The 25,051-nt window shown below is 35.2% G+C and overlaps 4 protein-coding genes across 4 annotated transcripts; 2 read left to right on the top strand and 2 right to left on the bottom strand.

Moving 5' to 3' along the window:
• On the bottom strand, positions 2,186-4,078 carry LOC18592136 (7-deoxyloganetin glucosyltransferase). Its single transcript, XM_018126250.1, has 2 exons — positions 3,464-4,078; positions 2,186-3,342 (listed from the first exon to the last, which is right to left on the bottom strand). Exons 1-2 carry the CDS (start codon positions 3,978-3,980, stop codon positions 2,396-2,398), a joined length of 1,464 nt encoding a protein of 487 aa, XP_017981739.1. The 5' UTR covers positions 3,981-4,078; the 3' UTR covers positions 2,186-2,395.
• LOC18592135 (protein EXORDIUM-like 2) lies at positions 10,879-12,133 on the bottom strand. Its single transcript, XM_007018681.2, has one exon. The coding sequence runs from the start codon at positions 11,907-11,909 to the stop codon at positions 10,965-10,967; it is 945 nt and encodes a 314-aa protein (XP_007018743.2). The 5' UTR covers positions 11,910-12,133; the 3' UTR covers positions 10,879-10,964.
• LOC18592134 (protein EXORDIUM) lies at positions 16,219-17,436 on the top strand. Its single transcript, XM_018126342.1, has one exon. The coding sequence runs from the start codon at positions 16,337-16,339 to the stop codon at positions 17,294-17,296; it is 960 nt and encodes a 319-aa protein (XP_017981831.1). The 5' UTR covers positions 16,219-16,336; the 3' UTR covers positions 17,297-17,436.
• LOC18592133 (protein EXORDIUM) lies at positions 19,902-21,116 on the top strand. Its single transcript, XM_018126275.1, has one exon. The coding sequence runs from the start codon at positions 20,003-20,005 to the stop codon at positions 20,960-20,962; it is 960 nt and encodes a 319-aa protein (XP_017981764.1). The 5' UTR covers positions 19,902-20,002; the 3' UTR covers positions 20,963-21,116.

Raw genomic sequence — 25,051 nt, 5'->3', positions numbered from 1 at the left:
TTTATTTTTTAAATATTAATAATTTATAATTGATTTAAAATATTAATAATTGGTAATTTAATTTATAATTTAAATATTAATAATTTTAATTAATTTTTAAATTCAAAATATTTTATAATATATAATTAATAACTTAAGCTTTTTATTATAATAAGATTGATTTTTTCTCTATTAGCATTTTTCATTTTTTAATTTAAATTTCACTTAATAATTTTAAAATTAATATTTTAAAAAAATAATATTTTATTTATAATTAAAATATATTATAATTAAAATATGACAATATTAATACTTTTTAATTTTTAATTTAAAACATAAATTTTAGAAATTTAAGTTTGTAATTTTTGAAAATAAATAGGGACATTTTAGTTTAAAATGTTTGGACTTTATTCCTATGGATGTGGAATAGCTAATACCATGAGGAAATGTGGTATTAGCTATTCCAAGCTTGTGCCAAATTTTGAAGAATAGTCATTCATTTTGGAATAACTATTCCTTTCTCAAAAGCAAACCAAACGAGGGGATAAAATTTTGTAACGAATAGAGGGGGAATGGCTAACCAAACATGACGTTAAGGTGTTTTTGAATTTAAATTTTTAAAAAGCCCAATTCAATAAGATTCTTACATTCCATTTATCTAATGTTAAATAAATAAAAATCAATAAAAAATAAAACAAAAAAACCTTAAATTGAGCTGAACAAAATGGGATATCTAAGACCTAAGTCTCTGCTTGCCAAAGTTACACTTCCTCTTTATTTGCTTTAATTTAAGACAATGAGCATATTTGGCTTAGGATTTTTTTAGCTTAAAAACTATTATAAAGCTCTTATGAAAAATAATAGTTTTTAGAATTAAGCTAAAACTATTTGATAAATTTACTTTTTATAAGCCCTTTTTTATAGAAAAGAGGTTTAGCAAAACAACTTATATAAACTTTAATTTTGATTAAAATTACTATAAAGGGTATTTAATAAATCAAGAAAAAATTGAATCAAATAAAAAGAGATGATTGTGAAAAAAATATAATTTCCTCCATAATATTATGAATTACTGAAAGATAAAAGAAGAATATAAAAAAAATATATGTTGTTATTTTTTAAAGATTAACTTGAAATTTATGATTTTTGGAGTTGAACAGAATTGATGTTACATACAAGGAAGAGAATTCAAGGTGGTATTAATAATGGACACAACTGGGTCAGGAAAATCACATTTAGCCATTAATTTGGCAACCCATTTTCCTATTGAAATCATCAACACTAATTCTATGCAAGTCTATCAAGGTATTGATGTCTTCACTAACAAAGTTCCCTTCCATGAACATAAAGATTTTAGCTTTTATATTTTTTTATTTTTTAATGGGCTATTTATTTTGTCAAGGAGTGCCATATGTTATGTTAACTGAAATGTGAAATTCATTATTAAGAAGCTCAGGATTCTGCAATTCCTATTGCCAAAGGATTTAAAGTTTATTTCAATTTTCTTGTAATGCAATCTATTATTATACCTAAAAGAAAAAATTGTTTAAAATTGAGTTACCACGAGTACAAATATTGACTTTTCAATTTTCATCAAATTTATCTCAACAACCATTAACCTATCTGACTGATTATTTTGATAATATTCAACTAATATTATATACACTAGAAAGAAGTTAAGAACAAACAAACATTATATAATTGTCATATTAAACAAAAAATTGAGAAATATCAAATAATAAAAAGGATTTTCAAAGCAAAGAAAAAAGAACGATAGAAAATAAAATGAAAAATAAAATAGAAAGAAAAAAATAATATCTGAATACAGTTTTGAATTTTGAATTTTTTTTTCTTAATTTTTATAAGAACAAAAAAACTCCTGGAATGATGATTTGCAAAAAAAGAGAGAGATCAATAAGGAGAGAGAGGGTATTTTTTTAGAGAGGATCTTTTTAAAAAAAATAACTCTCTTAAAAAGCTAAGAAATTAAAAAAAAAAGTTCCTATTTTGAGTTTTTTTTAAGTTTTTTTAATTTTATTATTTAAAAAATTATTTTTTAAAAAAATTATTTTTTAAAAAAATTTTCACAAAATATTATTTGACTTAACTTCTGCTTAAATTAAAAATAAACTAGACCAAATAGTTACTATGTAAGAAGGAGTCTGATACTCATGAAAAGTCAAATCAACACCGGTAACAGGAGCAGTATACGGATAAGAGCTTCTATAACTCCAAACAAAAACTCGTCGTAAACCATTCCCGAACAAGGCAAATATGCCTCAATTAAGTGTCCATAAGATGAGCAATACAAGAATTATACAAAAATCAATACTATATTTTTATTGGTTAACACCTCAATGATAGCAAGTCTCGTCAAGGTTTCAATTACTTATTAAAAAGTGTAAAGCGTTTTGGCTTAATCCTCATCTCTTGGAGACAGCAGAACTTGGTTGATCATTTGGTCCAGATTCTTGTAAGATGACCCTTTGGAACTGCCGGTGGCCTCCTCTGCTTTTCTCTTCCACTCTAGAGCTTTCTTCTTCATCTCTTTACCCTTTTCTCCTTCCATTAACTCTCTAACAAGGCCCTCAACTTCATCCCTCTTAACATCACTGTTAATTTCCATGCCGATTCCCCATTTAGTACAAGAATATCGACAGTTGGTTTGTTGCTCGGCAAAAAATGGCCAACATATCATGGGAACGCCACCAGATATGCTCTCAATCGTAGAATTCCAACCGCTATGTGTTAGGAATCCTCCAACAGAAGGGTGGCTCAGAACTTGTTCCTGTGGGCACCAAGTTGACATTAGTCCTCTGTCTTTGGTCTCCGCTACGAACTCCGCCGGCACGACTGCCGACTCACCACCAACAAGGTCTGGCCTGATGACCCACAAAAAGGTTTGGTTACTATTAGCCAGCCCCCAAGCAAATTCCGTTAGCTGATCAGCTGTCATGACAGCGATGCTTCCGAAATTCACGTAAACAACAGAGTTGGGCTCTTTGGAATCGAGCCATTGGATACACTCCGGCTCTTCCTTCCAAAGATTTGATCCAAGTTGTTTCAAATCATTATCATGGACATGATGATTCAGAGCAAGATGCAGGGGACCCACTGAATAAATGGGAGGTAGCATTGGAGATAGGGCGCCTAACATTTCATGCTCCAAGTCATCAAATGTATTCAATATTATAGCTGAGGCCTTTAGAGCTCGTTCAGTTTCAACGAAAACGAAATCAAGCATAATGAAATTCGGGTCAGTTGTCCGGATAAATGTTGGTAGATCCCTCAATCTGATACCTTCCATCGCCGGTATCCAATCTATGACAGTATCCAAGTATCCGTTCGTTAAATAGCTTTCATCTGCAAATTAAAGATACAACAATAACATCAATAACGGTGCCCATGAAAAGGATAAAAACTTAAAAACTTGGATCTAAAAAGACTATTTAGAAAGCTTGTTTTGGAGTGATTATATAATTACCTTTGAGAGGTGTATAACCCTTTTCCATTAGTTGGCGATAGTGAACATAACCGAGGAAGCCACATGCGCTTGTGGTCCAAAATAGAACTTCAGGGACGCCAAGTTCTTCAGCTGCATCAAGAGTGAAGCTCATGACCCCATCCGAAACAATGCAAGAGACAGGAGGAACGTTGGCTGAGGAGGAGTCGTTGAGCTTATGTAGAAGTTGTTTAAAGTGAGGCAAGCAGGTTTTCCTGGTGGACTCGCACAGGGATGGAATGTCTTGGGTAGCATCGACATCAGTCGGAGGGAGGCCGTCAGGAATCGTTTCGAAACGAAAGGAAGGGAGACCATTAAGAGCATCAGGACCTCTGGCCTTAAGCAGACGTTTGTGGTTGAACTCTGTGTTGACAAAGGTGATATGGAAGCCTCTGTGGTGAAGTATTTTGGCTAGCTTTAGCATGGGATTGATATGGCCTTGGGCAGGGTAGGGAATACAAACTGCATGAGGCTTATCCGCGAAACCCAAAGAACCCATCGTCTCTCTTTCACTCTGAAAGCAGGCGAACGCTAAAAAAAAATTCAAAGAAATACTCCAATGAACAACTGATTTGTGAAGGAAGGATATGCTTCAGGGGAGAGATTTAGGTCCCATTTTATAGCCTTCTGATGGATGGGTTGAAGCACTTTCTTTAGACTACAGTAATGTAAGCAGGTAGGAAATTACTAGTCAAAGGGACGCCAAATTTCTGAGGAGGAAAAGGCAAAAGTCAAATATATCAGGCAAGCCGAAAGAAAACAAAATAGTCCTACTCCTACTCATCGAAGAGCGTAATTAAACGATGAATTACAATTATGATTTTTGGAGTGGCAAATTCCCGCAAGCCGTGGGGCGGTTATATTGAACAAGATCTAATTGACTTATTTGATAATCACAGAAAAGTCTTTACAAAGGCAGCGCCCGCTCCAAGAGAAGAGTCATTGCTTCCTTGTGTTGATGGGTAAATGGCTAAGGCGGTGGACGCACTTGATCAAAGATTATGTAACCAAACACGCCATTCTCCATCCTACAACCAATCAATGCCCTTAATACCAAAATCATAAATTCCCGTAGTGATCATGTCTGATCATCCAACATCTGCTTATTCTTTACATTTTTTCTATTGGCACTATTGCACTCGCGTCATAAAATTTCAATTTCTCATAAACAATCTGGTCAGGATTTAGTTGGGAACGTGGATGGTGAAGGTGAACAATAAGCACGTGCAAGGAGATGAATGACCAAACAACCTTGTTACTACGAGGCTGATCAGCTCTTAATTGCTCTGCAAGTTCTACCTCCTTATATATTGTATTCGGAGCATAATTTTGGTTTAATTTTTTTATTAGATTTTATACTGTAATTGGTTTTTTATTTGTAGAACCAAATGAAGGTAAAATACCACAAAAGTGGCGTTAGAAAATCCAAATCTTTACTTTCTTTTTATCTAAACCTTTGCCGCCTTCCAAGGGTAATGGCACAAGGATATATAGCAGCTATATGACTTGAGGAAAGCTGAATAAATTTTTGCCTTCATAATTAGTTGGCATGTGCCCATGCAATATGTAAACTCGTCCTTGTTTTTTTCCCAGATATAGCATGTTGTTGTAATGAAAATTATTTAGCCAATAAATGCTGACAAATGAAGGACAACGACTATGTTTGCAAATAAGATGAAATCTCACTGGTCTTAAACTAATGACTGAAGAATGACCTCAACTAATATTCTTTATATTAAAAGGCAGTAAGAAAATTAAAATTTTATGTTTGAGGGATGAAAATAAGAGATTTAATATTTGTAATAACGAAATTATAAATTTTTTTATAAAAAACAAAATTATAACATTTTAAAAAATAATTAAATTTTAAAATTTTAGAAGAAACGGGAGCCCCTACTAGCCGACCTTCCTAGGGAACTGCAGACGCTCTTGAGTAAATATCTCAGTCGCCATTAACTACTATGTCTGCCCTGTATTTGATTATTAACGGCAAGGGTGCAAGTCGACAAATCAAAATTACCACCATCCGAAACAAAAACAGCCAGAAAGATGTTATTGTCCGATCAGATTGATCCTTAAATGTGTTGGTCTTCTACTCTTCTAATTTTGTTTCCCTCAAGCTTTGTCTTTCCTTTCGTGATTGACTAATGGAAAAAGGAGCAAGTTGAATATTTCGGCTATAGTGGCATGAAAACGCTTTGCTCTGTACATTTTACTAAGTTAAGCGATTGAAGCATAGGGTAACCAAAGAAATAATCCCATCAGCTGCCATCTCAATAGCTCTTTGGAGGGGGGCGGGGGGGGTTTGGGGGGCATTGAAGCCCTTTTATTATATTTTTAACGTTGTCAACACTTGTCGACAAATCCACCATGTTCTCAAAGAATGTAGACACGGTTACGTTTCTGGTCCTAATTTGAAAAGAAAATCTCATCATGATTACTCTTTATTAATAAAAAATTCGTTCCGTTGCCAAAAATATGATAAAAGCAAGCTGGTACTGAGATTGGGGGAAACCTTGGGAGTGGTGGCCAATGTCTATCCATTTAAATAATTGAAAGCCTTAATATGTCGTCCCTTGACAGGCTGACACCTTACGCAGAAGGCCATTCCTTGCAGAAAGGAAGGATTCCCACGTGAGGGATCAGCATTGGCAAGCAGCCGTGACTTATGTCGGCTTTGTGTCCTATATGAATCAATCGTTGTCGCAGTTCTTACCCTATCTCCTTTCACTCTTCCTTGGCACTCGGATAACTATTTTTAAAACATCTAGAGGTTAAATAACGTAATCATTTCAGTATTCAGTCACCAAAAAGATATCATTACCGTATTCATCAATGAATTTATCATTTTCCAATTAACGAAAAATAATCAATATCATATTATGATTAATTTCTGTCTTGAGTCCACAATTTTATTTGGCGGGGTTTGAGAGGCAAATGTAAAACTGATGCGGCGTGATAGGCGAAAGAGATCGTTAGAAGATTAAAAAACAAAAGGAACAGCAGACTTATGTCTCCATCACAGTTAATTTCTTTCGTGAATTAATTTGTGCTTTGAACATTTTTTCAGGCTTTTGACTTCAAGTTTGTGGGGTCTCCTAGCGGACGCGGTCTTATACGTATGCAACAGGTTCTTTGGTTATTACATGACAAATTTAAAGAAATAATATCTTATTACATTAAAAACAAAAATGTCGACGTATTTGCATACGAGACGTTATGTGCAAAAAAATTCAACGAATTTATAATGCGCAAAATGGGAATTGAGAGGCAGATTAGCTTATAAGGCACGACAGAAGATCAGAGGGCCCCTCCTGATTTGAATTGGCTTCTCTTGTGTCGATTTTTGCTCAATTCTAATGATAGAAAAAGGGAGTCTAATTAAACATTCGAACTTACTTCTTTTCGGTGCCGGCATATACTTGGATGAGGCAACTTGTCAATTGTCTACATCATTGTGCTAATTAATTCAAGACACTGAATCAGAATGGAAGGAGGGTTCAGACTTTTAAACTAACACTTAACATGGAAAATATACATTGTTCTTCATTATTGATTTTTCTTTTTAACTAAAGTTGACATTGTCGTCACAGAAGCCTTAAATGTACTCCATCAATAGATGGTCCAACGCTATTTGTATTTTTATATTTGAATTAACGAACATAAATACAACAGATACTTCCCCTTACGTTGTTTTCACAAGGGAACCAATAATTGAAGAAGGAAGATCAATTAAAGCCTTCAGTGACTCCTGCCTCATGAGATGATTCCAGCAACCTCGGGTTGCTTAGCAATCATCAATATTTAAGTATTAAATAGCGAAAGATGAACGTTGTGATATGGCCCATTTGATACATACATACATTGACTTATGGGCGAGCTCTGCTCATCCAACTAAAAAGCAAGAGATGCCTTGCCTTCTTCATTCCTTCCATTCTAAATATTAAATGCATAGAAAGCAAGCAAAATATCTGCTATTCTGATGGAAGCATCCTAAATGCCAAGGACCAAATGCTTCGCATCTACCAATTCTAATTAAGAATGAATGTGACGTGTAGATCATGACTAGTAGTAAATGATTGTTTTGGAGTAATAGTGCCCGATCAACAATTGGTTGGGTTGATTATAGTGCAAACAGTGGGCTTCTAAGATTTTATATGATATTGTATGCATGGATGGAAGAAGTATATATAAAAGAAATTATCTGAACACTGGTCAAATATTGAATAAAATGTCTCGATTTTTTTTCTTAAGTAATTGTACATTTCACTTTTATTTTATTTTGTTACTTTTTATAACTAAAATGAGATTGTACAAACCCCACATGATGAGTGAACCAATTATGATATATTTATCCATGCTTGGTATCAAAATAACTGCATAACTGAATCAAAGGTCTTTAACTCCTAGGCACAAATTCTTGAGAGGAGAGAGAGACTAAATTTTGTGGAATGAAAGGAAAAAGATTATTGTTATTGAATAACTCAAAATCCGATGAACTTTAAAGAGAAAAGAAGAAGGAAAAAGCACAAACGCAAATGGTATTGTTTCTTCTATTTTTCTCTTGTTTTTCCTCATATGGTGTAAGTATAGACACGGAACAAAAAAGAAGAGTCACAGGTCAAGGTGGAGAATTTTCGCATAATACTTTAATTGTTGAATCAATCACCCAGCTAATATACTTCCATTATTTCTCTTCCTTTTTTTAACATGGAAATGTTGAAACAAATTATTTTAGAAATTTAAAATAATGCCAGTAGGTAGCAGCCTCCACAGTACTGGATTTCTTTTTGGATTATGCAATTTGTCTTTATATATACGTATAGGTTTGTCTAACTGAGCTCATCATTAATTTTGAATCCAAAGATTCAACGTCAAATATATCTATATACTTTTTTGTTCAATTTTTATTTCTAATGATTTGATCTTCAAAACTTCCAATCAACAGTCCTCAAGCGAAAACTCATTGACCGTCGTGAATATGCCACGTGAAGGAATGCAAATAGTTCAAATAAAAATGACGGAACCAATAACATTACTCTTTGTTTTATATAAACGCTTTTATTTTGCTTATTAAATTAATTTAATTTTTATATGCTTATTAAAGATGGCATAATATTGAAAAAAAATTAAACTAATTAAAAAAAATTTAATAATTTTTTTATTTTTTATTACTTTCAATCAAATTTTTATATTTTTATTTTGAATCAAATAAATATTTATAATTAACGGTTGACTAATTTTCATTAATCAAAATATTACTCATTATTCTATATTTGCATGGAACTAATGTGATTTCGATGAAGAGGGTAAAAAATGCTACATGATAATATCATTATTTCACATTAATATGTCATGTTGTCATTAATTATCGCATTTTAGCATATCACGTCGTCATCAATTATAATATTTTAACATGTCACGTGAATGCCACACATGGACGGACCCACCTATATAAAAGTGGTGTCACATGACACTACTCAATCATTAAAAATTTATACTAAGTATATTACTTATCTAAAATTTTACATAGTTAATAAAACTAAAGAGCTCACTAATTTTTTTATAATTTTATCGAGAGTGAGGTCAAATATTCCTAATCAAAGTAAATTTATCAAAAAATAATTTATATATTAATACTAAAAAATAAAAAAATTATAATTTAAAATTTTATTAAAAAAGTCAAAATCTAAACTACTCACTTTTCAAAAGTTCAAATATTACTTTTTAGACCTATGAGACTTCTTTTCTTAATCTTTGATTGCATTTTCACCTTTCCACAAGTCAAAACAACTCATCTGAATTTTAATTGTTCAATTGTAAATCATTTTCAACTTAAATCAAGTTTTTAAATTATTCATGTGTAACTTTTTTTGATTAATTTGATAGTTTGGGACTCAAACAAAATCTTTTTAATAGAAATTAGTATTGCATATCAAATAATATCTTGAAATTATGAATCTTTTTTTTAAATTTATTTTATAGATATATTGTTTGATTATTTAATTTTATGTAGTTTGTAAATGCTTATATTTAGTTTTGATCAATGAATAAAAATTTGTTAAATTGTTAGTTGTTGAATATGCTAATAAGAAATGAGTAATGATTTTTAACAGGTTTTTGTATAAATAAGTTATGAAAAGATATTTTAAAAAATAAAAAATTATCTCACAAGACTCAAATCTTGGACAACAATAATATAATTCTACTAATAATGGTACTCAATAATCTTTTAAGTAAAATTGTATTGAATTTGATCTAAGTACTTTCTCGACAAATCCTAAATTGAAAGAAAATTTTTTTAATTATTATTATTATTTTAATTAAGACACCATTTAAAAAATTTTTTGATTTTGTCTCTGGTGCCATGCGACATATAATAACAAATAGCATTTTGACTGAATCAACCATTAATCATAATGACTAATTTGGCTCAAAATAAAAAGTATAAGGGTTTATTTTGTTAAAAATAAAAGTATAAGAATTTGAATAAATGTAATAAAAATATAAAAACTTTTTAAAATTTTTTTAACTAGTTAAGGAATTTTTTCAAGTATTATATCCTTTTAAAATCTGATGAGACTCATTATCGTTTTTGGACTTGTTTGTAATTACACTTAGTTTAAAAGCCCAAACTTGGGTCCAATTTATATGGGCAGCAGATCCATTTCTAAAGCAAGCAACAGTACTGAGCCCAAGATTAAGGGTTATTGTCCAACAAAGTTTGGGCATCTTGCTCTCACCTTGATTGACGTCGATAGAGCTAATTTCTTCATGCTTATAAATTATAATTCACGTTTGCCCAGCACAAATTCGAAGGACAAGGAAAGCAGGACATAAACAGAACAGTTATTCAATCAAGGCAAAAGTGTTTTGCAAATCTATCAGCCTCTTTTACCTGCTGGAAAATTTTGACAGAAATACCAACAAAAACGACAATACCTTTGACCCGTGAGGGAAAGTCTATTCGGCCAGTTGATGTGGGCTAGCTGAGGACCTCAACCAATGAGGCCTTGATCGATTGGTGCCACTTGCAAAGTTACCCACTCCAAGGCAAGAAAACCCAACAATGGTGAAATCATTTGGAAAGCATTAATTCCAAGTATTAAACACAATTAGTATCCCGACATTAGGTTCCTAGAGTCAATAGATCTTTTGCAAGCCTTGATTCCTGAGGTAACAATTTCCAGCCGCTGGTAACAATTAAAATACTACTTGCAGCAATTTTCACTATTTAAACCTTATAATAAGTTTGTGTGTTAGACCGTTAGTAGTTGGGACATGTTGTTTGGACTGTCGAGGCACTGGAATTGAGTGTAATTAACAACGGAATATGGATACTATTTCTCACTTAACAATCTGAAAAGAGAAATTTGAAGGGAAAAGTGGGCATTGGAGAAACCAAAATAGTAACAATTAACAGTCATAAATTTATTTACAAATATAACAGCAGATTAATACAGAATACAAACTAAAATCACCCTCACACAAGTGTTGAACACTGAGAAGTGAGAGGGTCAAACAAGGCTGGTAACAAGTACTTTCTTCCATTGACACCTTGTGCATTGTAGCTAGCACCGGTGGTTCGATCCATTAAAAGCTCTCCAGCATAACCAGGGTGCGCCCCTTTACCGTACACTCCAGGGCAAGCCGATGCAACCTCAAGCTCAGCGCCAGCCGAGCCCAGGAAATAGCCATTTCCAAAAGGATTCGTCACGGCCCCTGCCAAAAGGCTGGCTATATTTATGATCATGCCATCGACACCCACGTCTCCATTGGGTGCACCAAGTGGCGCAGTTTGGGGTCCGTAAATAGGCTGGTGGAATGGCCACGCGCATTGGCCTGGGCACTGAGTCACCGAGTTTCCAACCCAGATAAAGACGGATTTTTCCTTGGCGTTTGAGCTGTGAAACCCGCAGTTACTCAGGCAAAAGGCTTCGACAGACACGTCTTTGGCTGTAAGGACTATAGTTAATCCACCAGGTTTGGAGTGGACTCGCCTAGCCAACCTGGAAATTTGGGACTTTTTCAGAATTTTGCCAAGGGAGCAGTTCCTATCAGTGACTTGGTTTGCCAAGACAATACGGGCATCCTTTTTGCCAGCTTTTTTCATGTAAGTTTGGATAGTATTCCACCAATGAGAGACTAAGGGTTTTACAGGGGAGGGACCCAAGTTTTCCTTTTGTGGATTGAGAGAAAGCAGAAAATCAGCAATGATGGATTTCTGAGCTGGTGAGAATTCACCATACCAAAGAATGGAGACAGGAAGATTTCCTTCAAGCAATGCCCCCTTGTGGTAACTCAGGGCCATGGTTGGTGCCTGGTATAGAGACGTTAGCCTTCTTGCTCCAAGACAAACATCAGCTAGGCTTAGGTGAATAAGTACAACGACAAGAGGGAATATTTTGGCTAACTGATAGAAACCCATTTGAAAGACTTAAAAAATTCGTAGCCAAATGTTGAAAGATTCTGAACTTGCAAGTGACGAAGGCAGCTTGAATTTGATTTTGGGATACGAGTGAGGGGGTATATATAGGTGAGTTGGTTCATGCACTGAGAAAGTGGCAGGGTTGCGCGGTAGCTTTCACTGGCAGCTACGCAGTTAAAATACAGAGATCACGAGAACTGGGAAAGGATAAGATTTAGAGGGAGACATCTGGCGAGAATCTACCTTTAATTTTGAGGCATTTTATTTGCATGGAGATTAGGAGACTTAGCTAATGCTTACATCGATTTCACAGCCACCAAAATGGCAAGGAATAAGGTCCCTACCAGAAACCTAGGCTGTTTCGCATTTCGATTCACTTCAGTTTTAGAGTTTTTCTTGGATCGATGCTCCTACCTTATTATTGTTGTTGTAATTGTTCACCTCGCCCCCCCCCCTTTCTTACATCATTTCGAATAGTTCTACCATCATCCCATTTCCAGCTACTGCGATCTGGTCCTCCCACATACAAATTAAATGGTAGTTGTTTAATCTATTGTTTGATCTCAGAGCTGAAGTACCCTGCTTCACTTGCTTCTCAAGGTCATGGATTAGTAATTGAAATAAGTTGTTTAACGCGTATAATTTATAAAATCGATGTAAAACTGACCATTGCGGTTAACTTAAATTTTGTATGCGTGTTGTGGGTGCATTGTTCTGTGCGAAAAGAATCTCTAGGTTATGCCCATATATGTAGGTAAGGTAGGTTCATCTTTTAATTTGTTTGTCCACAACCAAAAGTTGCAGTGTACTGTCACATCATGGGATTTCTAAACATTTGGTTGCTCAAACTGAACTTTAGGGCTTAGAACCAGAGAGCCCTCCCATCCCATGCTTGGTAGCGTCAGATGCCATGCCTGATATTGCTAGTGGTTCACCAGACATCTTATCAAACTTAATCATGAGAAGCAATGTTCAAAACCATTGAAGATCTCAACCGCCCAATCTTTCACAATTTATTGTCAATTAATGCAAGCATGTAGACATGGGCTCTCTTAAGCTGGAGGCCAGGTGCTTGGATCAGATAAGCAAAATAATAAGAATAAAAAAATATCACCATACTAATCCTTTAGAATTAGAGTTCCTTCGGAAAATTACACTAGAAGTGGTGGCTTCACTATATGTTAGACCCTTAAGAGTAATTTTTCTACTCTACCCATCATACATCCAGTCTATTACTCTCGATTTAAGGCAGGAACCTCGGTTTTCTACTCTTTTTCCTCTTTTTTTTAACTTTTATTGAATTCATTAATCACAAAAAAATAATCAATGAAATCTAAATCACTGTTTCAAATATGATTTAATAGAATTATTCAAATTACATATTAAATTATTGAAATTTGTTTAGATGAAAACTTGAAATTGATATATACGAGGACAACTAAATTGCTATATTGAACGACAAATCAACAATCTTCACTCAAATTGATCATGTTTTTGATACTTTTATTGAATATTATGATTTTATTGTCTATGTGATGGGTGGGTATCACATTTTTTATTTTTTTGGTTTAATTGACCAAAATTAATTAGTTAAGAGTTTCAAAGCATCACTTGTGCAGGTATGTAGTATTCAAAGTTTTGGGTGACCATGCTTTCAAGAAAGGGAACAAAGCAAGCTCATCAGCCTTCAGACAGGCTGGTCGCTCTGCTCGAGCTCTCCGGATGCTGCTCCTTGGCAGCATCCAAGGTGTACAAGTGAGCTGCTACAGGAATATAATACTACTCATTTACAGATTTCTTCGAAGGTTATGAATAAAAAACAAAAGTCCAGCAGCGAAAGCATCGACCGCAAATGAATATGCAATGCTGCGCTGGTAACTTTTTTAAAATTTAATTCTATAGTAACCTTAAAATATCTATGAATCCAAAGAGCAGCAAATTCTCAACACTGAATTCCAATTGCAGCCAATAATTGAATGATGAAATCTCTCTCATTGCAAAGTCAGCCTATAGATCGTAGACTCAAGCTGGAAAAAGAGGGAAGAGTTGACAATATTTTCATTTATATCAGTCTAGGCTCTACTGCCGTCCTTCCTAGAAGGTGTGAGTGTTGACTTGGGAACATCTAAAAATGCTGGTTTCCAAAGTCTTCTACAGCTTTCAGCTCATAAAGTGCAAAAAATGAAGGCGGATGGGAAGAATGGGGGCATGGATATGACACTCAGACCAACATTAAAATTAATATTCCTGTGTCATCTATGCTTTACATATATTATCATCTTATCCTAGGCATATTTTTATCTTCCATGAACATGTACATGTTTCTACATTCAGCATATTGTCGAAGCAGCAGGATCATAATTAATCACAGGCTCTCTCACTGCTGTAAGAGAATCAAACAGTAATGCCAAAGGGAATTAATTACCCATCTCACTGACTCCTTACCAAATGCTTGAACATTTTCAGTTCCAATCCATGATCTGTGTTGAAAGTTGAAACTGATTAGTACCCTAAATCTCCCAAAACAAAGGTACCCAAAATTTTGGTAAGCGTAAGAGACAAATACAGCTATATAGGCCATCCAGATTGCAAACAAAGAGAATCAATACGATACAGGAGATGGAACTTTAGTCAAAGATTTCATGTTCATGACATTACTTGAAGTTTTTGTTTTGTGATGGTTAATTTGATTTTGAATTACAGAAGGCTTAGATTCTAAAGGACCTGACTCGTGCAGCTACAAAATTAAACAATTTTGCAATATAAAAAGTGAAATATATATGTATATATAAGGTATGACATGTCTGCAAGTATGTAACAAGGCAGCTATTATCCAGTGATGAATTAAACTCCCCATCAGACAAGCTGCAGAACTACTTAATATGTTTTGAGTCTTTCGGGACTTTAGGGCATTGTAAGTAGACTCCTTGGCAACCAATTCAACAAATATTAATATAATATTAAAATAATTTTATATTGCATTAAGATATAAGAATCATGTGATTCAAGTAATTATACTTAACAAATTAGCATGCCTCGTGATTGCCAGGATTGGGATAATGTTTAAGCTCGTCAATTTAGGCTTTAGATAGGATGACGCAATTACATGTTTATTTATTTTAATTGTGTCTTGCAAGCAGTATCAATACCCTTTTATATTTTTGAAAGGTCTGGAGATGAGTTTCTTCTTAAATTTTCCCTCATCAATTAGTCATTAATCATCTAAAAATGAAAAGAAAAAAAAGAAAATTAAGTTAAAGACTTAAAAGGTTACTGCTAATTAATGTTGATAGATTCCTAGGCTTGCAAACTAGTATTTGACAATTAAATTCATTCACAAATCAACTAACCACCCATTGTACAAAGAATTCCTTTTTATTCATATGCCACCAGCCTCACACCGTGTACTTCCCCTTTTCCAGTGCCTTTGAATTTTGAAGTTCAAACTTTAAAGCAAAAAACCAACGTTCAGCTGCAGATTCGCTTGCAAAACCAAGTACACGACAAGTACGAACTTTTTTTTCAAAAGGGTCAAAAGAGCTGTGCTGGCTGGCAATGGCTGGCCCTGGCGAACCACTGCAACTCCACAGCTGTACGCTGTCTTGTGTTAGCTTGATCCAGCTAAGCCTATTAACTAATCTCCTTTTCTCGCTTTCACGAGCCTTTTGTGCGTTCCCTTCAACACCGTTTTGAAGAGCCGCAAGCGCGTAATCTCACATGCCCTTCACCTAGGATACCCACGCTTCACCTCCTTGCCCACTCGCTGACTGCCAGCTGGATCAGTCCACCCTTCCCAATAAAATTAACTCCAGCCTGTCTTCATAACGTCTATCTGCTTCATTTTCCCGTATTTACCCTTCTCTTGTTCCATAATGTACTAAAAAGCCAAGGCTGTTTTGGTCAAATCAAGGGTGAGGCTAACTGTGACTAAGCTGTAATGCTTTTTGTTTTCTACCGAACGAAAAGAGCTCGCTCGCTCCCACAAGAAACTTGGACACACGCGCCTCCTTGGTATTGATCTCCACGGCCATAAGTGATTGGTGCGTGAAGTCCAATGACCTGGAGATAGTGTTTTCTTTTTTGGCCTTTTGGATTAATAACGAGCTTGAACCGGTGGGTCTCTGTTGTAACTTACTGGCGAAGTCGCAACTCGTAATCGGGAAAAGCCCATCTTACTTCCACTAAATTTTATTGTCTGTTTCTCTGCAGGTTCCCTCCCTTCACTCAATCCCAAACGCTTTCTTTTTATAATTCAAAAAATTAATTAAAGCTCAATAAATAAACTCTGTTTCAGGCCTTTATATACACCCTTTTCCCCTCTCTCAAATCCACACCCAACACACAAATTCAAAGCAATCTCAGCTTATTCTTTTCTATTCCTCTGCTTGATACTCTCCAAAATCAAAGCAGCATTTTTCCTGTCAAAGATGGCATCTTTTGTTACTCAAAGTGTGCTTAAAATTTTCCTTTTGATCTCTTTGTTTCAAATCTCTTTGGCTGGAAGGAAGCTGAGTGAACTGGTGCAAGACCAGCCTCAGCTCCTGACATACCACAATGGCCCCCTCCTTTCAGGCAAAATTACAATCAATCTGATTTGGTATGGCAAGTTCAAGCCTTCCGAGAGGGCTATTGTTTCTGATTTTGTCACCTCCCTGTCGTCTACTACACCATCTCAAAACAACCAACCCTCGGTTGCCAAGTGGTGGAAAACCACTGAGAAATACTACCACCTCACCTCTAAGAAATCCACTCTTTCCCTGTCTTTGGGAAAACAGATTCTTGATGAGAACTACTCGATTGGGAAGTCACTCAAAAGCAAACAAATTGTGGAATTGGCCTCAAAGGGTGACCAAAAGAATGCTATTAACGTTGTCCTAACAGCATCTGATGTTGCTGTTGAAGGGTTTTGCATGAGCCGATGTGGGACTCATGGATCTGCCTTGAGCTCGAGCAAGGGTCACATTAAGGGTGACAAGTACTCCAAATTTGCTTACGTTTGGGTTGGTAACTCCCAGACCCAGTGCCCTGGTCAATGCGCCTGGCCATTCCACCAGCCAATCTACGGACCACAAAACCCACCTTTGATTGCACCTAACAACAATGTGGGTCTTGATGGCATGGTGATCAACTTGGCTAGCCTATTTGCCGGGACTGTCACGAACCCTTTTGGAAATGGTTACTTCCAGGGTCCAGCTGACGCACCATTGGAAGCTTCATCCGCTTGTCCTGGAATTTATGGCAAAGGGGCTTATCCAGGCTACGCTGGAAACCTGCTGGTAGACCCTACAACTGGTGCTAGCTACAACGCTCATGGCGACAATGGAAGGAAATACTTGCTTCCTGCTTTGTATGATCCTGCTACATCATCTTGTTCAACTTTGGTCTAAAAGTTTGAAGCAGTGATTAGCAAATTAGTAATAGATGTACACGGTTTATAGAAGGATGTAATTCTTTTATTTGTTAATTAATTTTGCTTATGCGGATAATAATAGAGCAGCAAACGACTTTGGTTTGCTTTTTCTCATAATTGACAATTCTTGTTTGCTTTCCAGTTTTCCATGAGACTATTGCTTTTACTTGATTAATCTCTAATCAGCTGATTAACTGTCATTTTCTTAAGCGCTCCCACCGTATTTTTTTGGTTTCATACAATTGGTACGAGATTCGGTCAAGAATCTAGGCAAAACGTTACTTGGTAATTTCGTTTCTGCTTTTCCAGTTCTCTTGGCCCAGCTTAGGAAGAAACCAGCTATGGGTGTTAGAATGTTCAGTGAAAAAAAACCACAGTTGCCAGCAAATTTGGACCCTACTAGGAACAATGGTCATTTTCAAGCAATTATAGACAATTATTCACGCAAGTGCTTTTTTGCCGAGCACATGTCTTGTCCTAAAGGTTTTTAACTATGTGCCTATCCTGGGAAAATGAACATAAAAACCGATTCTGCTTTCTTCAGGGCACAATATAATATGTGCTTAAAAGAGCTTAAAATGAAGGGAAATTTCAAAGAAAACTGCACTTTGATCTGCGAATGATTAAATTTAAAGTCAAAGCAGAAAGCATTAAGTCAAAACCATTCGTTCAAGATCCAAGGATGTTAATTTCTTTGCCTACAAACATGTTTGAAGTTAGTTCAATTGAAAGAAAGCATTCATTTTTTTTTTACCAAATAGCATCATCTCTTTAATTTGGAGAAGTTTGTCTGGAGTTTAGATTCTGATGAATATAAGAGATCAGATTCACTTATGCTTAAGCTGCAACGAATGCAAATTTTCAACCAAGGCATGATAGAAAACTGGTAAATTTCTAGCATCCGAGCAAGCAATTTCTTGAAGCCTAGCTAGAAAACAAATTTACATATTATCATTACAGTAACACTGATCTAAGAATTGCCAATTGTTGCAAGATAAATTGATCCCGGTATTTAGAAAGTGATAGGAAGGAGTTGCCCTATTTAGACACGTAACATTACTTACGGTCAAGTGGGTTATAATTGGCCTAAAAGAGATTACAAGAGGTTTGGGGGTAAAACATTGGTATTGTATATAAATCTTTTACACTTAGTGTAGCCATTTCCTTCCCAACAAATGAAAGTACAAAAACTCTCTTTCCAACCTCCACCTACCATATGAGCTAAACCCAAATAATTTTTTCTTTCACCCTATCAAAGGTCACAAGCATCAGCCATTAATTGTATGTTGTTCTCATTTGAACACGATGAGCACCTATATTTTGGAATGAAATGTTACTACAAACACAATCAAAAACAATTTATAAACTTTTACAAGTTAGTTAGCTTATGTTTTTACCATGAATAAGGTGCATAATGTAGTATATATGTACCAAAAACAAAAGTGCACAATCTAGCAAACTTATGAACATTTGAAGTGATCATATCTCTTTTCGTAAAAATACATTATAAACACCCTAAATTTAAATGTTGACAGTTGATAGGAGACATGGTAAATAAAGAGAAGTGAAAAGAAAAAAAGAAATAGTTCCAATATTATTTATCAATGAGGAAAAAATCTGGTCAACGAGGTTTCGCCTCAATGACTAGAAAGAGGTTCCGAAAACTTTAAATCTCAATTTCAGATGTCACGAATATAGATTTAATTCAATTTTAAATTAGTTAATTGATTTGTTTATTCATTTCTTTCATGGATATAATATGTAATATACATTAAAGTTATTAGATCGTAATTGTATTTTCATGAAAAAATTATTTGTTTTTATGAAGAAAAAGAAAAAGAAAACACTAGAAGACAATAATTTATGTATGTACATCTCCAAAATTTCTTGAATTTGGTGCATTTTGTAGAAAATATATAAACCATTTATATGATGATATTTTGATGGAAATCAAGCAACTGCAATAACCACTACCTTACATTAGAAAAAAAAACAGCAAAACATTAAACATCAGAAATCATTAAAGGCGTTTATATTCTGCAACACACAACTTGCTACAATTGCATGCTACAGACCAACATGACATGTTTTCTGTACTTAAACATTATTTTTGTTTTTAGGTTTTTGTTTCTCTCTGTGATTCACAATTATGATAACTTGAGATTCCAGCAACTTGCACATTCGAATATCTGAAACCATCCCCCTTGGGTGCACAGTCTCACACATACAAAAAACAAACCAAAGAAAAAAAAAAGATCATGAGGACATTATCTCGGTAACAATAAACATTTAAACATTCCTTATGCTTATTACGCGTTTTTCCTCAGACAATGGCACTCAATTTTGTCCCGGTCTTTTTCTCCTTAGGCACGTCTCTCTTTGTCATAATCCCCTCCTTAGCTGGCTTGAAACTGTATTCTTAAAGCATTGATTCGGTTGAGAGTGAGGCTATTGATTAAAATACAACGCGTCATTTGGCTGGCATGGCATCTCACTCCCCAGTTGTTACCTTTCTCTTTAACTTTCAGCCCTTTCCTAGCGCTTTCGACCCTCCAAATATCAGCACTATAAATACGTTCCCTCATTTCAGTTCTCTTCACCCCAAACCTCAACAAACATTACATCTCAGCTTCTCTCTTTCTTCACTTCTCTTAGATAAATAGTTTCATCAATCAAGTTCATCATGGTTTCTTTTGCTGCATCCAATGTTGTTCTCTTTGTTGTTTTCTTGGTCTCTTTGCTTCATATCAACACAGATGCAAGGAGGCTTTCCGAGTCGGATCAAACCGAGCAGCCTTTGCTGTTCCAATACCATAACGGCCCTCTTCTAACTGGCAAAATCTCTGTTAATCTCATTTGGTATGGCAAGTTCAAGCCTTCTCAACGTGCAATTGTCTCCGATTTCGTCGCTTCCGTTACATCTTCCAAGCCTACAGTAGCTGAACCCTCTGTTTCTACCTGGTGGAAAGCCACAGAAAAATACTATCAGCTCAGCAAGAAACCTTCTTCTCTCGCCCTTTCATTGGGTACACAAATCCTTGATGAGAACTACTCTTTGGGAAAGTCACTCACAAATCAACAAATCATAGAATTAGCATCAAAGGGCGCCCAGAAGAATGCCATTAATGTTGTCTTGACATCAGCTGATGTGGCTGTAGGAGGGTTCTGCTCAAGCAGGTGTGGCACCCACGGTTCAGGTCTGGGCACAAGCAATGGTCAAATTAAGGGCAAGAGCTCCAAATTTGCTTACATTTGGGTTGGTAACTCAGAAACCCAATGCCCAGGTCAATGCGCCTGGCCATTCCACCAGCCCATTTATGGACCACAGAACCCACCTTTGGTTGCACCCAACAATGATGTCGGCCTTGACGGGATGGTGATCAATTTGGCTAGCCTCTTGGCTGGGACTGCCACGAACCCATTCGGAAATGGCTACTATCAGGGTCCGAAATTGGCACCCCTGGAGGCTGCATCTGCCTGCCCTGGGATTTATGGTAAAGGGGCTTATCCAGGCTATGCCGGAGACCTGCCTGTAGACGCTACAACTGGAGCCAGCTACAACGCACATGGTGTCAATGGCAGGAAGTACCTGCTTCCTGCTTTATTTGACCCTTCAACCTCAACTTGTTCTACTCTGGCTTAAAAACGACGATCGTAAGACATGCGAAGATGTCAGTGTATAAAATATATGTTAGGCAGTATAATTTTGCGAGAGATTCTTTTATTGTATTATTAAATTATTCTTTTTCTATCCCTGTTGAATAAGAGATTCACAGTTAAATGTTCTCTTTATCTTATACTCTGAGTGGTGCATTTCCTCTAATGCTCATTGTTTACACCGAACTGGATACATATAGATCTTTTTTGGTACAAGAATAAATATAGATCTAAAACGTGAAAAGTATGAACTAGCCAAGTTAAAAAAAGAATCCAAGACGTGTGAAATTTTGACTTGCATTGTTGGAGGAACCGATGAAAGATTGCGCTTCATCGCTAAAAGGCAATTCCTTGAACAACATCATTTCTTAGGGCCCTCGATAAGAGGAAAGAACATATGTTCCAGAGGAAGGAACTTAAGCATGTAGTACAAAAAAATCTGGAAGGGCTGTTTATCGACAGTAGATGTTTCCTGAATGAGAGTATGTTGTGTTAAGGATATGTTTCAAACATTCGATGGGCCTAGGGCTAATTAAATGACAAGTGAAGGGCAAAGATGCCACACATTCAGAGTCAGGAAAATTGCTTTTCAGTCACCGCTTAATTAAGGCAATTTTATTTATTGGCTTTTAAATTTGATATTTTGGTACTAGATTTCTCCTTTTGCTAGCTGTTATTGGCTTGTGGAGATCTGTCTTGTTCGAGAAACAGAAAATGTAGTGTTTCCAGGGCCCATGTGTATGTACACTTCTACAGAGTTCTGTTCTTTTCTCTTCCATTTCCCACAGCAATAAACCCACTGCCAGTCCTAAGTAGTCTAGTTCTTTTTTTTTTTTTTATTTCCTTTAGCAAGGTCTTTTGCCTTAGATCATTAACTATTACCATAGTGTTCATATAAAAGATATGAGTGGTAGTCTGGTAGACATATTTACCTATCTTAGTTTGGAAATCTTTTGGCATAGTCTTTGAGTGCTGGCAATTGAACCATTCTGAATCAGTCTCCATCAATCTTCAACAATCAGACCCTTCGATTTAATTTAATTTATTTTTCAGCAAATTGATATGAAATGTAAAAAAGGGATTTCAACTTTATAGTAACTATAAATTGGTTTTGTTACCTATTTATGCACTTTGTAAGTTTTCTACACATGCATGAAATATTTCATGGAAATGAAAGGAATGTTCTATTTTTTAGCTTTAAGTTGAATTTCATAAATTTTCAATTCAATATGTCTTTCGAATTCAATGCACGCAAAATATATCCATGCGTATACGTGTATCTTAGCAAATAGTACAAAGTATTTATCATCCTAGCTAGCAATTAAATTTTTGGGCTGTAGCATAAATTAAGGGCATTTATTCATTGAAAACGAAAACAAAAGGAAAAACCAAGTTTTGATCATGTAGCTAAAGCTGTCAAGAATTACACTTTCCTTTCGTCCTTTAGAAGGTTGAATCAATTAATAGGGGCCCCAATCCAACCCAAGGAGCGCCCTTTCCCTGTCAACATACTCGTCACTGTCCACGGACCACTATACACGAAAACACACACATTCACTGAACAGACACGCCCCGTCTTTACGCCATACGCTTAGGCACAGCCCAAACGGCACCAGCACGCCGACCATCCACTCCATGACTTTCACGACAAGTCCGCCGAAGATGCACCCTCTCCCACACGTGAGCTTTGCCTTAACCAAATAATAACCTTACTCCTTTACATTGTGTCAAAGAAAAGATAAGTGTACATGCACCAACGATCCTTCCTTTAGCTTTCCGACCTTTTTCTTTGGTGTTAGTGCCTATGCCTTTGCCACCCACGAAATCTTCCAATTGATGCTTCCGATTTCAACTGTTGACGACTTGTTTTTTAGTTTCGCAATGGGGCAATGATTTACCTAAACTCAACATGGTCCAAAGGAAGGAGTTTGGTGTTTCCTGTTATCATCAGTTCGGATGTCAAATTCAAGAACAAAATCATTGATCAACTGAAATTGAAAATAAATAAAGATGGTTCTTTGAGCTTTGAATTTTAGCATCTTAACCAAACGTTTTGGCATATATATTGCGAAATTATTGTCTCATTAGTATAGAAGCGAAGAAAATTATAATCAACAAAATAACAATCCGCCATTGGTCCACTGCCCTTGTTTTTTTAAGGCATTTGGTGTTATATCCAAAAAAAGAAATAGAATAAATTCAAGACAAACCCATTTGTACTTGCTAAAAATGATAATAAATTTCAATCAGTTTTAATGATTAAAACTATTTATAAATAACAAACTCATTATTTAGCAATTAAAATTAAGTAACAACAACGCCAATGATAATAATAATAATAATAATAATAACTCTTTATTACTCTACCTATATGGATATATCATATAACAAATCAAGATAGGAAACCTACCCAATCAGCATTCTATTGATAATTTATTTTGGAACACTTTTCCATATATAATGAGGAATAGTTTATTTGTTTGTTTGTTTTTTAAAGTACCTTAAAGCAGAGCACCAGCACCACCATCGAAAGGTATGCTGCATGTCTCTTAATTTGCCTACCACCTTATCCCATTACTTATAATATATATTTGCAGCAACCTACGCATGCAAAGAGGCTACATTGCATTTTTTTTGCTTTTGTTTCTTTGCAAGGCGCAACATTAGCTCATATTATATACTTTTTAGGCCACAATAACTTATATAATATATGGGGATCAATCGGGCAATTGTTATTGTAAGGTCGAATAATGAGGAATAAAATAAAACCAAATCATCAATTAAACCATTATCATCATCTTTGCTTTAAAACCTGAGCATCGGCCATCAGATTTCACTTTTCAACAAATCATTAACCTCAAAATAATGCACCCCAAACCTCTCTAATAGCAGTTTTTGGCCACATCCACTGGAGTATCAATCGTTTAAACAAAGATCACCCACTTGATAAAGTTAGCCATCCGTGACCACTCACAACTTTGACAAAAAGGAAATTTTTACATTTTAGAATAGACCCAATTTGATGCTTTAATCATTGGCTTCAACCTCATACTGCGGAAAATAATTACTTTGGCTATTATTATTCCTGGAAACTTAAAAATGTAACCCCTTTTTCTAGATTAATCCACTATGTGGGGGAATAAATTTGGTTCATACTAGTACTTTAAAATTAAAACTAGCTGGAAAGCACCACATGGTTATATAAGTAAGGTGTGATTAAATTATTGCTTGAACAGTTTAATTAGACGATTGATTCGTAGATTAAAGCAGGTGTTTTAAATTAGTAAATGGGTTATTGAAAGTAAAAAAATTGTAGGGCAATCTGCCTACCAGCGAGTCCTGTCCATTGATCACCTAGGACGACTACTCATTCTAATTCTATTGAAAGAGGCCGGTGCCAAATTAACTTTAATTAGTTCGTAGCAATGTACCCAAAAAAGTAAAAAAAAAATATAAAAAAACTCGATCGGAATGGTATGAGTTGTATTTGAAGAACTAAAAATCTTTTTCAGTGTACAGCAATATGGAAGTAGTCAATGCTTCTTGACTTGGATTTGGAGGGTGTTGGTGTTATTCATTAACTAGTCAGCCTCAAGGCCTAATTCATCAATGCGTGAGAGGCAAAGACAGTTGTAAAGTAAATACGTACGCAACAGGAACTCCAGCGCGTATGGCAGCTTGGTAACGAAAATGAGACAATTAACTCTCTCCGCGTGTAGCATTGAAAATTTTACTGCTGTAATTAATGTTAGATATTACATATATTAGGCACCTATGACTTTCATGAACAGACGTTCTTCAAGTTCGTAATCTGATTGTTCCAACTACAAACTACAGACTTTAAAAGTAACCTCTAATAGAATTTCCTAAGTCCAATCACTGAAACAGTACCTTCTCTCTGGATTTGAAGAGGGGTTGGGGCATGCCTCAAACAAGGTTAATTGAAGGAGGTAAATCGTCACAAAGACTTGGTACTAAAATGTAATTCTATCTAATACTATATTTATTAAAAATTCATATATTATATCATCTTATTTTTTATTAAAAATAAATAAAAAATAATGTCAAAATAATA

This window comes from Theobroma cacao, chromosome 8, assembly GCF_000208745.1.
Source record: "Theobroma cacao cultivar B97-61/B2 chromosome 8, Criollo_cocoa_genome_V2, whole genome shotgun sequence".
In the NCBI taxonomy this organism is placed as follows: domain Eukaryota; kingdom Viridiplantae; phylum Streptophyta; class Magnoliopsida; order Malvales; family Malvaceae; genus Theobroma; species Theobroma cacao.
The sequence above is the reverse complement of the archived record's forward strand: the minus strand, read 5'-3'. Positions and strand labels throughout refer to the sequence as shown.

What these genes read in the sequence shown, in the direction of transcription:
- LOC18592135 (XM_007018681.2), bottom strand. Translation starts at nt 11,909, where the DNA reads ATGGGTTTCTATCAGTTAGCCAAAATATTCCCTCTTGTCGTTGTACTT.
- LOC18592134 (XM_018126342.1), top strand. Translation starts at nt 16,337, where the DNA reads ATGGCATCTTTTGTTACTCAAAGTGTGCTTAAAATTTTCCTTTTGATC.
- LOC18592136 (XM_018126250.1), bottom strand. Translation starts at nt 3,980, where the DNA reads ATGGGTTCTTTGGGTTTCGCGGATAAGCCTCATGCAGTTTGTATTCCC. An exon ending in GGGTTATACACCTCTCAAAG is followed by an intron (nt 3,343 to 3,463) that starts GTAATTATATAA and finishes TTTAATTTGCAG; the next exon opens with ATGAAAGCTATTTAACGAAC.
- LOC18592133 (XM_018126275.1), top strand. Translation starts at nt 20,003, where the DNA reads ATGGTTTCTTTTGCTGCATCCAATGTTGTTCTCTTTGTTGTTTTCTTG.